This window comes from Suillus subalutaceus (genome assembly GCF_016647625.1).
Source record: "Suillus subalutaceus strain FC151 chromosome Unknown DFJ58scaffold_178, whole genome shotgun sequence".
In the NCBI taxonomy this organism is placed as follows: Eukaryota; Fungi; Basidiomycota; class Agaricomycetes; order Boletales; family Suillaceae; genus Suillus; species Suillus subalutaceus.
The window spans coordinates 16,380-29,181 of NW_024540427.1; the positions used below are offsets into that span (position 1 = coordinate 16,380).

Consider the following 12,802-nt stretch of genomic DNA (forward strand, 5'->3'; position numbering starts at 1 on the left):
CAAGGGGCTAAACGGTCGACCGTCCTTGGCCCAACTTGCCATGACCAATTTTTTGACGAAGAGTTCGCCAGGGCCCGACACTAATGGTGATGATGACGGGCAAATTATAACCGTTGACGACAGACACTATTCTAGGAAGAACGTGCAAATATTGTTCGCGTATGATCAAATTGCTGTATACTTGAGAAGGATACAGTGATTAAACGATGAGTGACATACAGATTTATAACTTTTTGAGATTATCGCAAGAGTTGTGGGACGTGTTATAGTGTTGGAATCCATTCAAGGTCGATCCGAGATACGATAAATCCCTAGCACTGCTCTACCGGTACCAGCTGGGCTGCCTGGGCAAACGCCAAATGCATGAAACAATAGGCACGGTATTTTTCGATGAGTAGTATTATAGTACTATGGGGAGATGTCATCATGTGACTGTATCGTTATTGATATCAATTCACGTGATCCTCCCACATCCTCTGTTTATGCATATTTGCACGGTGACACTACGCGACGCGTTCCTGGAATGACATTGCACCTTTCTTCGCCAGCCTAACTGCTAATATCACACAACCGAAAGTTATCGTCACACCTGCTATTCTCCGCCATCCTTGCAAGTCTATTGCTATTATCATATCCTAATTGCTGGTAATGCCTCATTCCACTGGCGTGCACGATACCCCGGACTTTCTAGCGGACGCGAGACACGAACCATACACAGATATGTCTCTATCTTCGGAAGAGCCAGATATTTTGATCTCTCCACCACGCTCTCCTAGTAGACTTGATTTCTTTCATGAAGAAGGCGGCGCTCTTGGTTACTCTGAATCAGATGCAGACGCAGAACTACCGATTTCAAGGGTCAAATGGGCACGCGGCTTCTTCCGTAGCGGCCCAGCACTCGCGAAGTTCACGGAAGAGGATGAGGACGATCCTCTCATCGGTATACCGATCCTCCAAATGAATGACCCCAGCATCAATTCCCAGACAGACTTCGAAGACGAGCCCCCATGCGTCCCATTCCCACCTTCACTTCAGACAGTCACCATGGAGCCTTTGGCACCAGAACCTGTTCGCCATGCTACACTTCCACAAGAAACAAAGGTGCAAATCCCAACTCCTGTGTCACGTATCCACACGCAGCGCCTGAACTATCCTCACCGCGGATTTTCACGGAGTGCTTTGTTACATCAAAAATCTTTCTGGACAGCGCGCCATGATGAATGGTTGGAATGGCAGGCCAAAGAAGTTAAACGACGAATGGACCACGGTATATGCGCACAAGGCCCTGGAAGCGCGTATGCTGGCATTACACCCGCAGAAACTCAGGAAGTCTCTGGGCTACCATCACAAATCCGCGTGCCTCTATCTGGCTTGGAGCGTGACTTTGAGGGGTACGCATCGAGAGACTTTGCCCAGGACTTGAACGCGCCGATCTACCCTCGCGTGGGCGATATCTCGGCGCTTCGTGATCCATACTCTGCCGATGTCGACCGGTGCTTCTTCAAGTTTCCGCTGTGGACCATTCATAAGACGCTCTATGTGTTCGACATGCATCAAAGGGCAGTCCATATTTCCGACCAGATACAAGGTTCTGCATCCTCAGGAAGCTTGCAGTCGTCGACTGGTTCAACGACATGCGATGATGAGGATGTGACCCTTGTTGCTGACGATGAACCACCCTTCGAGAAACAAACGCTCGACAACGGGTCTCATCAAGAATGTCTACCACCTGAAACTCCAAAAAGATCTCCGCCGTGTACATGGGAGGCTATTCGCGCCTGGGAGCTGAACTGGTACGCTCGCTGGGAGCTACTTATTGGTCTCGTACAGCGCGACCAAGCCCTCCGCCAGGCAGCGCCGCTTTCGCCGTCAATAACTCCCTCCCGATTCGTAGATGAAGACCCTTCACCGCCAAAAGGACTCCTGGAAGCGTTCACCCCAAAAGCTCCCGCACCGATAATCCACTTTGCTGGCGAAGATGGAGAGGGGGATAACGGAGACGAAGAAGACGATTATGGTACCTTGGTTGCAAACCCGATTTACAACGTTGACGAGACGTTCAAGGAGGGATATCGCCGTGCAGTAAATTTTTTCACTAAAGATCGAGGGCTGAAAAGAGAGCGTCGCCTGCGAACAGTGTCTGGATAGAAAGTTAAGGATGGTCGTTTGCACCGAAGTCAACGAGGATGGGAATGTTTTCACCTTATTTACAGTTCCCTAGTTTTGTCGATCCATGTTATAGCCCGATACCCTGATCGTAACGGCGCCGGCGCCAGCCTCCGACTCGCTTAGTATTCCTGGCATGTTTTGTGTCTATCGAATTAAACGCAAACTAGCCCTTTTATTTTATTGTGCGTTGGTTGGCAATGGTTGCTAATCCTATTTGATTCTACTGTCAATGCAAGATGTTCTTCAACTCGTACTACGGCCATCTATATCAACCAGTCTTAGCCAAGTGGTAAGCGTAACAGGACAGAAATCAGTTGCAGGTTCGAAACCCGCTCGATAGTGTTTTTCTTTTTACCACGCTTTGAACGTTGAATATTCACTCATGGATGGATCCTTCAAGGTGTGTCTTATGTAGCCATGGCCAACTGGCACCAGGACAGATTAGAAATCTGCTCTCTTGAGTGGTGCAGGTTCGAAAGCTGCCGACAAATGTCTTCATTCATTCATGGACAGTCCTTCAGAAGTTCACCTCAGCTTTGGCCAAAGTGATTAGCACAACAGAATCGAAATCTGTTTCTCTCGAACCGCGCAGGTTGGAAACCCGCCGATGAGAAGGTGATTGATTTTTCTCTCGGAACATACCTTGACATGACTCATGGATGGTTTTGTCGGAGGTTCATGTCAACTTCGTCGTAGCTGAAGTAGTTGCCACAACAGAATTAAAATCTGTTTCTCTTGAACTGCGCAGATTCGAAACCTGCCGACGACAAGGGTTTTTTTCTGTTGGAACACACCTTGACATTGACCTACAGATGGTATCCTCGGAGGCTAATCTTAACTGGCCCTAGCCGAGCGGTTACCGCAACTGAATAAAAATATGTTTCTCTTGCGCTGCGCAAGTTTGAAACCTGCCCATAACACTTTTTTCTCTCAGAACACACCTTGACATTCGCGCATGGACAGCTATGGACAGTTCCTCGAACGCTCGTCTCAACTTCGTCCTGACCAATGTGGTTGCCACAACGTAATCAAAATCTGTTTCTCTTGAACCTCGCAGGTTCGGAACCTGCCGATGAGACGGTTGATTACTTTTTCTCTCGAAACACACCTTGACATTGTTTAATGGATGGTTCCGTCGGAGATTCATCTCAACTTCGTCCTGGCCAAAGTGGTCGCCACAACAGAATCGAAATCTGCTTCCCTTGGACTGCGCAGGTTCGAAACCCGCCGATGTGAAGGTGATTGATTTTTTCTCTCGGAACATACCTTGACATGACTCATGGATGGTTTTGTCGGAGATTCATCTCAACTTCGTCCTGGCTGAAGTGGTTACCCCAGCAGAATTTAAATCTGTTTCTCTTGAACTGTGCAGATTCGAAACCTGTCAACGGCCAGAGTTTTTTCGGCTGGAACACACCTTGACATTGACTTATGGATGAGGTCCTCGGGAGCTAATATTACCTGGTCCTAGCCAAGCGGTTACTACAACAGAATAAAAATCTGTATCTCTCGCGCTGCGCAAGTTTGAAACCTGCCGATAACATTTTTTTCTCTCAGAACACACCTTGACATTGATTCATGGATGGTTTCGTCGGAGGTTCATCTCAACTTCGTCCTGGCCAAAGTGGTCGCCACAACAGAATCGAAATCTGTTTTCTCTTGGACTGCGCAGGTTCGAAACCTGCCGACGAGACGGTTAATTTCTTTTTCTCTCGGAACACATCTTGACATCGACTCATGGATGATTTCGTCGAGGATCATCTCATCTTCGTCCTGGCTGAAGTGGTTGCCCCAGCAGAATTTAAATCTGTTTCTCTTGAACTGCGCAGATTCGAAACCTGCCAACGACAGGGTTTTTTTCTATTGGAACACGCATTGACATTCACTCATGGACAGTTCCTCGCACGCTCATCTCAACTTCGTCCTGACCAAAGTGGTTGCCACAACGGAATCAAAATCTGTTTCTCTTGGCCCGCGCGGATTCGAAACCTGCCGACGATAAGGTTTTTATTCCATCGGAACACACCTCATCCTTCATCCATGGATGATTTCATCAGAGGTTCATCCAACTGGTCATAGCCAAGTGGGTTACCGGAGTCAAAATCTGTTTCTCTTGGAGTTGGTTCAAAACCTGCTGACAACATTTTTGCAGTGTATAGATCCTCGGAGGTCCATCTTAACTTAGGAGGCCTAGTCATTGCGCCGAAACCTCATTTTTATGTGAGTCTGTTCCATGATGAAAAGGAATTTACCTTCACGCCTTATGGGGGTCATCTTAGAAACATAAGATATATCCCGTATGTGCCGACCTAGATTCTCGACAGGCTGACTAAAACTCTTGGAATTCATCGCCAAACAAAAAAGGGCCGGAGGCCAGGAGAATGCACACAAGCTAAGGACAGAGTGAGTCTGACCGTCAGGGAAATGATGCAAACCTTGCCCCTCCCACCTTTAGCTTTCAAGTCATCCTCGCTCACATTTGAAGAGTTAACGGCCGAAGGAGTGTCCATTGATACGCGGGCCTACTATGATAGTCTCTTCTAAATTCTAATTAAACAATAATTGTGTAGTTAGCATTGGGTAACCGGTAACCTACAGGGAACTTGTCAAAGTGAGGACAATAGACGAATGTGTACATGTAAGCTGATTGATACCAAGGTGAAGAAGGAAATGTAGTCCTTTGTCCTGATCTACACAAGAATTGATGAGGGGTGTACGTGATTGTCACTGATCTTGGGGTATCCTTTAATCGACTGATAACGAGCGACGAAGTTGGTCGATTCGGATGGGTATATGCCTTGTTACAATGTGTTACTTCCTCCATCCCTGTTCCTCCCCCTCTGATTCAGAAGTGTTTGAATGTGACCGCGACGAGAAATGAGAGCGTCTGCGAGGGTTCCCGGACCAGGAGGGGTTATGGATCATGTGCCATTCGTGTGATTTGCGCTGCCTGCGGCTCTGTACAATTTCTGGTGCCGCGGCTCGCAAGGCACTCAATTCCTCATGCGACAACTTTGACAGAGGCGATGATGCTAATAGTAGCAAGTCTGAGGGCGTGTAGATTGGCACTGCATGACGTGGTAAACATTAAGTATTTGCAACTGAAGGGGTGAGGATTTTATACTCACAACTATCATGAGGCAACGGTAATGATGAGTTCGCTGGTGAAGAAACCCCTGATGAACTTGAACTCGGTGAAGATGCCCGTCGGTGAACGGGTATGTAGAGTCCGGAAGATGACGACATCACTAACGCGACGAGGGAGGCGGGTTGCTAGAGCAGACTTGGTACTAGATGAGGACGCGGAAGATGATGTTGATCAAGTCCTGACTTGAACAAGGTCTTATATATACACACAGGAGCATCCTGCGGACCTGCCCATGCATGGGCCCGAGGCTCGGCAGTTGGTTATTGTGTGACATTACTGTTGTCGTGCCGTGAAGTGGCAGTGATGACTCATCCACTTGGACCGCAGCGTCAGCTATTTGGGACCATCTGGAATGTCGTGGAATGTCGTACAAAGTGGCGAGAAAATACGCTCAAATTATCTCGAATGGTCTCAGTCATGCATAGGCTTATTGCACAATATTGGTCATCGTCGTTCAGTGAGCCCGTGTGATTTCTAATTATTAATTGCCGATTTGACAACTCCAATAGCCCAACTTCCCGTATTTGTAAATCACTAGGAACTCTGTTAGAACCATGTAAGCACCACAGGATGCCAGCACTTCAGGTGCACTGGGCAGCTTTGGGGCAGCTTGGCATGTGGAAATTAAGATGATCTTCAATGCTGCGGCATGAAGAGGCCTGCGGCGGCTAGCGTGGCAGTGCCAGAGAATATCCTGAAAGCATCCATATGAGTATTCGTTTGATAGTTACCTGGTTAGAAAAACCCAGAATGCCGCAGTCACGGTGGAGAGCTTTAAAACGTATCGAACGTTCAATGCAACCTTGCTTTTGTACTTCGAGTGATGAAACATAGATTTCGCTGCAGTATATATCTATGACTAAAGGTCTTCGTATGCGAGCGGATATATGCGACATTCTTGTCCGCCATCTATATTTATCAGAACTCCGAGTCAATCAGTCAAATTTCTTCTGAAGCCTATCTACACATCCGTAGCCTGATCTAATTCCCTGGTTTGATAGCGACACCAAAGTCTAACGCAAATCTGCCCATAGCATCGGAGATCGATCGATCATTAGTTAGCTTATCTCGTGGGGAATATATACTTTCACCCCAACAGTCCCCGGGTTCTTTTGGAATAGTCGTCCAACCAGAACGACATCGGCTTGACCTTTGTCAAGGATCTGTTGGGCGGCCTTGCCATCGGTGATTGAGCCGACAGCCCCAACAACAAGGTTGTCCCCAACAGCTTGTTTGACTGCTGTGTGAACGGTGCCTGGTAAGCTGGGCTGGCTTTGATGATGGCTTTTGGGTGACTAGCACCGCTGGAGACATCGAGAAAGTCAACTCCATCTTGCTCAGAATACCAGTAAGTTCGGTATCTTCGACACGCCATGATGGTTTGTTGGAAGCGCTTGTTTGAGCTATTCAGTTGCAGAAACCCTACGAAGTATCAATCAGTTTAAGCAAGGACATCTCATGGACTCGAAAATAATGCCTCAAAAAAGAGTGGCATATCTTGAGGCATGGAATCATAGATGGCATTCATGACCTCGAGAATTAAACGAATGCGGTTCTCAAAGCTTCCACCGTATTCGTCTGTGCGCGTGTTGCTGATGGGACTCAAGAAAGAGAACAGCAGATAGCCGTGTATGTTGTGAATTTCAATGACGTCAATGCCAGCTTTCAACGCTCTCTTCGTAACTTCCACAAATGCGACGACGACCGCCTTGATCTGTGTCTTCGATAGCTCCTTAGGCACCGCGAAGGCGTCATCGAAAGAGGGCCCCATACACTGTCTAGCCATCTGCCTGTGTTCTTAGTTGCTGCAAGACTCGTATTTAACCACGGCACAACGGTGGGTGCTTTCCGGCCGGTGTGGGCAACTTGAATACCGATCTTTTGGTTTTATGAATTGACAAACTCAACTATCTTGCGGAGGGGCTCTGCGTCATCAGGAAGTGATGCGACCCTTTGGGACGACCGCTGTGGCTTCAATCATAGAAAGACTAGTCCCCGCGTGAAGATCCCGTCACTGAATACCACGAGCATTTCTCTAGTGCTCGATATCATAAACTTACGGTGCGCCATATGCCAGGACGTGAGATGACCGTTGTCTGCAGAATATTGAACAGTGGAGATAGCTGCGTGAAATTGGGATGAGCCATCAGGGGAGCCCATCGTCGCGTTAACGATCAATATGACGACTGACGAAGATACAGTTGTGGAATGTCGCCCCCCTCCGACCTTGATGGGCCGGAATACCTTTGGTATAGGAGTTCCATCGAGCTAGGGGTCAAATGCTTTGCGTAGCGGTAAAAGTATGGAATGGCGGGTACATGCTTGTGTGCTGAAGACTGGATGTCAAGGAGTAAGTAAATAATTAAGTGTGTACGGGATGCCTTCCGTATCTTCCAGGCATTATATCCACTGGCACCCACCTGGTATTATCTCAGGTTGATCTCACTGAATGATTCGGCGTGAGATACAATGGCAAGAAGCTTGTTGATGATAACGAAGTTTCAATAAAAACAAATATGATGACGTGGAGGCTACAAATACAAAAAAAATAACCTGTGTTTGCTACATAAAAACGGGAGATCAAACTAGAAAGGAACACTGCATACCACGTACATCACTCCCATCCTTTCGATTACGTTCCTTTCAACCAGTTCGCAAGCATAAACCCTGGACACTGGGAAGGTGACACTCCGCAAAGGAGTTCAAGAAACAAAAAATTGATAAGAACCAGCCCAAGAGTAGTCTGAATCGAGTTTCGCAATCCACGAAGGATACGCGAGCCACGAAGTGAACTCAAGGACAAACCAGTGCCTAGTGTATATCCCTCATACGCAAAGAGAGCAACAGCATGTTGTGTAGTCTCCAGCCGTGAGTGTTTATTCACGAAGCGCAGCGGATACGCTGGAAGCGAGCGGATACGCTCATCGGTAGGGTAGGCACCATGGGAGGATACCTCGACTGCAGTCTGTATGTGCACCAGGACACAGGAGTAATCCTGAGGGTGACAAAAGAACATCTAGTGAATTAGATGGGAATAATGTACCGCGACAAAAGCCCGGGGACCTGAGTATCGCGATTGATTTCTCCATGTCCCTGAGCGCCATTGACGGGCGCACGCGCGATAGGACTGCTACACGATAGACACAAGTTTGCCCAATCCCCGCAACGCTTTCAAAGCTTTCATTCTCGCCCTCCTCTGCTGGAACAGGATCTTGGGATATGAAAATGAAGCTGCTTTTCTGGTACGTCGCGCAGCTGATTACAGCCAGACTCCGCTAGAGCCAATCGAGGGGGATTGAAATGCTCAGACCTTAGCCCGCTCATAGATGTGGATGCATGGAGCAACCTGTACGTGATGAGTATTCGTGGCCTTCGAGCTGGTTGAAGAACAGAATAGTTTTGAAGTCCGCATGTCTTTATATAACGTTATATTCAAACTCAGCGCTTAACGCAGAGTCTAAGCGCTCTAAGTACGAGAGCACTTCAAGTTTGCACCCAAGAGCCAAAATTTAAAACGCAGTAGGTACGGGTACAGGTTACTCATTGCAGCATGGAGGCTTTTTGATACATTTGTCACAACTGGTGGGAGGCAACGCTTGCCGATACATGCTGAATTACTCAGATTGTCCGACGATAAACGCTCTTCCTGGAGTACATGCATGGCCGCACTTGGGAGATCGCTGTTGCTGTTTACCTACAATACCTTCACTTCCACTCCAGAGTCCATGGACACAGAAGCGTTGAAGCCAATGACAGCCATCTTTGCACACATTTATAAGGGACCACCCAACATTGTGGTAGCATGCCAACACCTGCCAACTAACTCATACGCAGCAACTCCCATCGGATATGCCGCTGTTCGCCTTTACCTCTATTACTGCACTATGAGTCACAGCATCAAATATTATTCACACTTAGACTGCCAAGCATGCAGCCACATCCGGATTTTCAAAATCAATGAGGGTGCGTCACCTGGCTGTGCAAATTGATGCAACGCTGACGAGTATCCGTATCGGTCTGTGTGATACAGTGCATCTCACATTGATTTTGTCAATTAAAACAGTTCGTGACCAACCCTATTCCTTTGCATGCTTGTGACGTGTAGCCTACACAATTATCGACGAAGGGCACGCAGCGGTGCGTGATGCAAGGACTTGGCATGAGGTAAGGGGTGCATTAATCATGTTTCAGGCTATCTCGGTAAGATCATGATAACGGTTATATCTAGCACGAATGGTATCATTCGTCATACTTGCGTCCAATTCGCTACTCACTGATATCAAATCCGAATCCTTCAATGACTCTAGTCTCAAATAATCCCAGTTGGTGGTCGGTAATCAAATTGGTATCATGATTACAGCTATCTTTTTGGTTTGTGGAGAGTAGATGTTCACCTGCTTCGATCTATTTCTGACTGTGATTTCACATTTGTATCCTCTACTGCGTTGACATACGATTGGGGTGAGCAAGGTAGTACTTACGGAGAGGATTATCGATGTCAGTATGGTATTCTCCAAGCACTGACATTCGGACAAGAGGTAGAGGGGTTTAAACTGTTACCAGAGCAGACTCACCATGAATGGTTTTACAGTTGGACCTGGTCTGGGTAAACGGAGTGCCATATCAGAAGCACGACAGGAAGAATAACATATTTGATTCAGGGAAAAGGTAACGCCGGACCTTCATGAGTGTTCTGTATATCGGCATAAGTGGTCTATATCATGGGCGCAGTTGACAAATTTCACTTAATTTTAAGATATAGGTGCGTTATGCTGGAATCCTATCCTCTGTGTATGTTTTCACGGCTAAGACGTTGGCACTGTGCTAATAACCCATCTCTCATCATTAGCATCAGCATGCTGTGTAAGTCCCCTGCATGCACCTGACCAGCGGCAGGCAGTAAGTTTCCCCGGAGTATTGCTGACAGACTTCGTGAGCATTCTGTACCAAATATTGCCTGCCGTTTTCGTCCAACTAATTACATCATTCCGGAGCGGCAGTGAAGTTGTTGACCAACTTATTATAAGTTTAATATAACGACCAAAACAGCTGTGAGTTTACTTGAAGAGCTTACTTATGAGGCCCATCAATCACTGTGGCTCACCCAATATGCACAGTTGTGAATGCCTTTCTTCGCGTTTGGCATATTGGGTGGTGGGCCGCTCAGCCACAGTACGGCCCTAATCATTAATGATGCTGACTTCGACTGACATGTCATAGTTATCACGATTACTCGGCCATGTATCAGCAATCAAAATTCTCATCTTTCTTGCTGTAACCTTGCTGGCTGTCATCACTGCCTGTGTAGTTCTTGTCGTAATGATAAACAATCATGTTTCAGTCGGTAAGCTTCAATTCTGCTGAATGACTTGAAGGTACCATGCTCACCCGGGGACGAATGCCAGAGGAAGTTGTCTTCTTCGGTACCCATCCAAGTCAATGTGTTTACACCTTTGAGCAACTACTGATGGTCGACTTTTAGGTACTCACCACTGCATGGGATCGCCTTGTGTCTGGTAGTTTGGATTATAATCAGACACTTCCGGAAACTGCAGCAACCATCAACAGGATGAACAAAGGACAGTCTCACGGTGTTAATAGAATCTCACATGTTTTACTTTGCAGTGTAAGTTCGTAATACATGATTATCTTTTACGCTGATCTTCTATGCGTTCTAGTTGTGTTATTCTTTTTTGCTTGCGCCTCGGTCATCTCTAAATCTGTCGGTACGCCGATCTGTGACCGAGTAATTTGTATCTGGCCATTCAAATCATTTCTGTAGGGCTCGCATTCCTCGGGATCAGAGATTTACAAGGGCATTCTTCGAGCCTCGCTCGCGGATATTTGTGCTAGGACCCCGTCTCATTCTTAGCGTTCGAGGATACTACGCTAAGCGTGTGGTTAACTCCGCCACAGCGACTACTATCATTACAATCATACTCCAGGAGCGAATACGTATTTCAACTGACAGCGGCGTGTAGCATGGGAGAAGCTGGAACATGACCATTTGTTTCGAATTCCGTCATGGTACCGGTTTGATGTTACGACGCAGATTTGAAAGAGCAAAATTACGCAACGGAAGCAGAGTCGACGGTTAGATTGTGTGAAAATATGGTCGTCCGCAACCATTCATGAAACCATCTTCGAAGGACAAATGAGGTTCAAACTATACATCAGGAACATCGTGCCTTTATCCACCAGCGCGGTACGGAAGTCCGCTCGAAGCTCGGGGAGAGATCTAGGCGCAAAGTATGTTGGCATATACGACATAAGTGCATCTAGGTGTCAACAAAGGTGAGACATTATCGGGTCACTCGGCGGGTAAAGGCGCAAACACTGAACTATCATTAATACGCTGGATCAAGTATTACGGCTGACCAGGGCTAACAAAGTCAGGCGCCTGGATCAACTATTTTCGCTAGTGCGGGGAACAACTCACCTGACTGCTTGTAATTATCTATGAAATTCAAAATCCAGATATGCCAAGAACAGAGAAGTCAGTCAGCATCCCCATATAAACGCAGCGCCTCTTTGATCACGAAACAATGAGAGCGTGGACATCGGCGGAGACTAGATCGATTCCCTATTTTGAGTGAAGGAGCTGCGCCTGCTACACTCAAAGAGTACTCGGTGCTTGTGAATATTCTGAGTGACTGCGGATGACCGTTAATTTGGCTAACATTTCAGTGGCTAAGTCGCCGTTGCAACAAAAAATTAACCCCTCTAAGCTGGCACTCAGTCGTGGAAGAGCCGAGTATGTTGAAGACCAATGGATGTCGTCCTGTAGCCTGTATTGCGGACCCTAGAAGGGGAAATTAAGTCTACATCAAGTCTATGATAGAAGTCCGAATGCCGAACTTAGATCATGATAAGTAAATGCATTCACAAGTCTTGCACAATGGGTCTGATTGCGAACTATCGCACGTACAGGGTTGGCTAGTAATCACGAATTGGGAACATTGAATACCAAACCTCCCTTCGTCTGGACAACAAACCTATTCTGGGCCAAGTATGACATGTGGAAAATCACAACGAAGGCAGGACGAAGACCAACAGAACATCATGCGTAGGAAATCAATACGCGCGTTATTGTTATCGTGCGGAGTAAGACAAGGTTTGAATAAGCGGTGGGAGCATGAAGTTGCGGAGCGCCAAAGAGGATAATTCTTGATTCGCCGAGGTAGGTCAGGACAATAAATTATTACCCGCCCATTTTGTTCTGTGCAAGCAATGTCCTTGCCGCTGTTGAAAAACTGCGACATCATTGGAATGAAATTTTGAGTAATGCTGCTTACCAGTAGTAGTGGAACTTGAAGGGGAAGCCAAAGGACAGAGAAAGAACATGAGGATATTTTGAGAGCACAACTCCTTTTGGGATGGCTATAAAGCGATACTTACACTTAACTGAGTGCTGATTAACGAGAAGGACCGAGAAAGTCTTGCATAGTTAATCCTGTAACAATAAGGGCAATAAACCAGAAATTA

General features: G+C 46.9%; 3 protein-coding genes across 3 annotated transcripts; 1 reads left to right on the plus strand and 2 right to left on the minus strand.

Moving 5' to 3' along the window:
• Positions 1-1,059: 1,059 nt before the first annotated feature.
• DFJ58DRAFT_628642 (uncharacterized protein) lies at positions 1,060-2,073 on the plus strand (the record flags this gene model as incomplete). Its single annotated transcript, XM_041381160.1, has 1 exon — positions 1,060-2,073. A coding segment is annotated over one exon (1,014 nt), but the record flags the coding sequence as incomplete, so codon positions are not given.
• A 2,459-nt stretch (positions 2,074-4,532) lies between these two features.
• On the minus strand, positions 4,533-5,749 carry DFJ58DRAFT_816394 (uncharacterized protein). The gene is made up of 3 exons (XM_041391750.1): positions 5,298-5,749; positions 4,614-5,237; positions 4,533-4,569 (listed from the first exon to the last, which is right to left on the minus strand). The coding sequence occupies exons 1-2, from the start codon at positions 5,413-5,415 to the stop codon at positions 4,981-4,983; spliced, it is 375 nt and encodes a 124-aa protein (XP_041237486.1). The 5' UTR covers positions 5,416-5,749; the 3' UTR covers positions 4,533-4,569; positions 4,614-4,980.
• A 415-nt stretch (positions 5,750-6,164) lies between these two features.
• Positions 6,165-7,103, minus strand: DFJ58DRAFT_863145 (uncharacterized protein; the record flags this gene model as incomplete). Its single annotated transcript, XM_041394093.1, has 2 exons — positions 6,165-6,739; positions 6,782-7,103. 2 exons carry the CDS (start codon positions 7,101-7,103, stop codon positions 6,405-6,407), a joined length of 657 nt encoding a protein of 218 aa, XP_041237487.1. The 3' UTR covers positions 6,165-6,404.
• Positions 7,104-12,802: the final 5,699 nt, after the last annotated feature.

Excerpts from the sequence above, each read along its gene's own strand:
- DFJ58DRAFT_816394 (XM_041391750.1), bottom strand. The coding sequence starts at position 5,415 with ATGTCGTCATCTTCCGGACTCTACATACCCGTTCACCGACGGGCATCT. Across the intron at positions 5,238-5,297 it reads ACCGTTGCCTCATGATAGTT|TGCCAATCTACACGCCCTCA; the intron begins GTGAGTATAAAA and ends CACGTCATGCAG.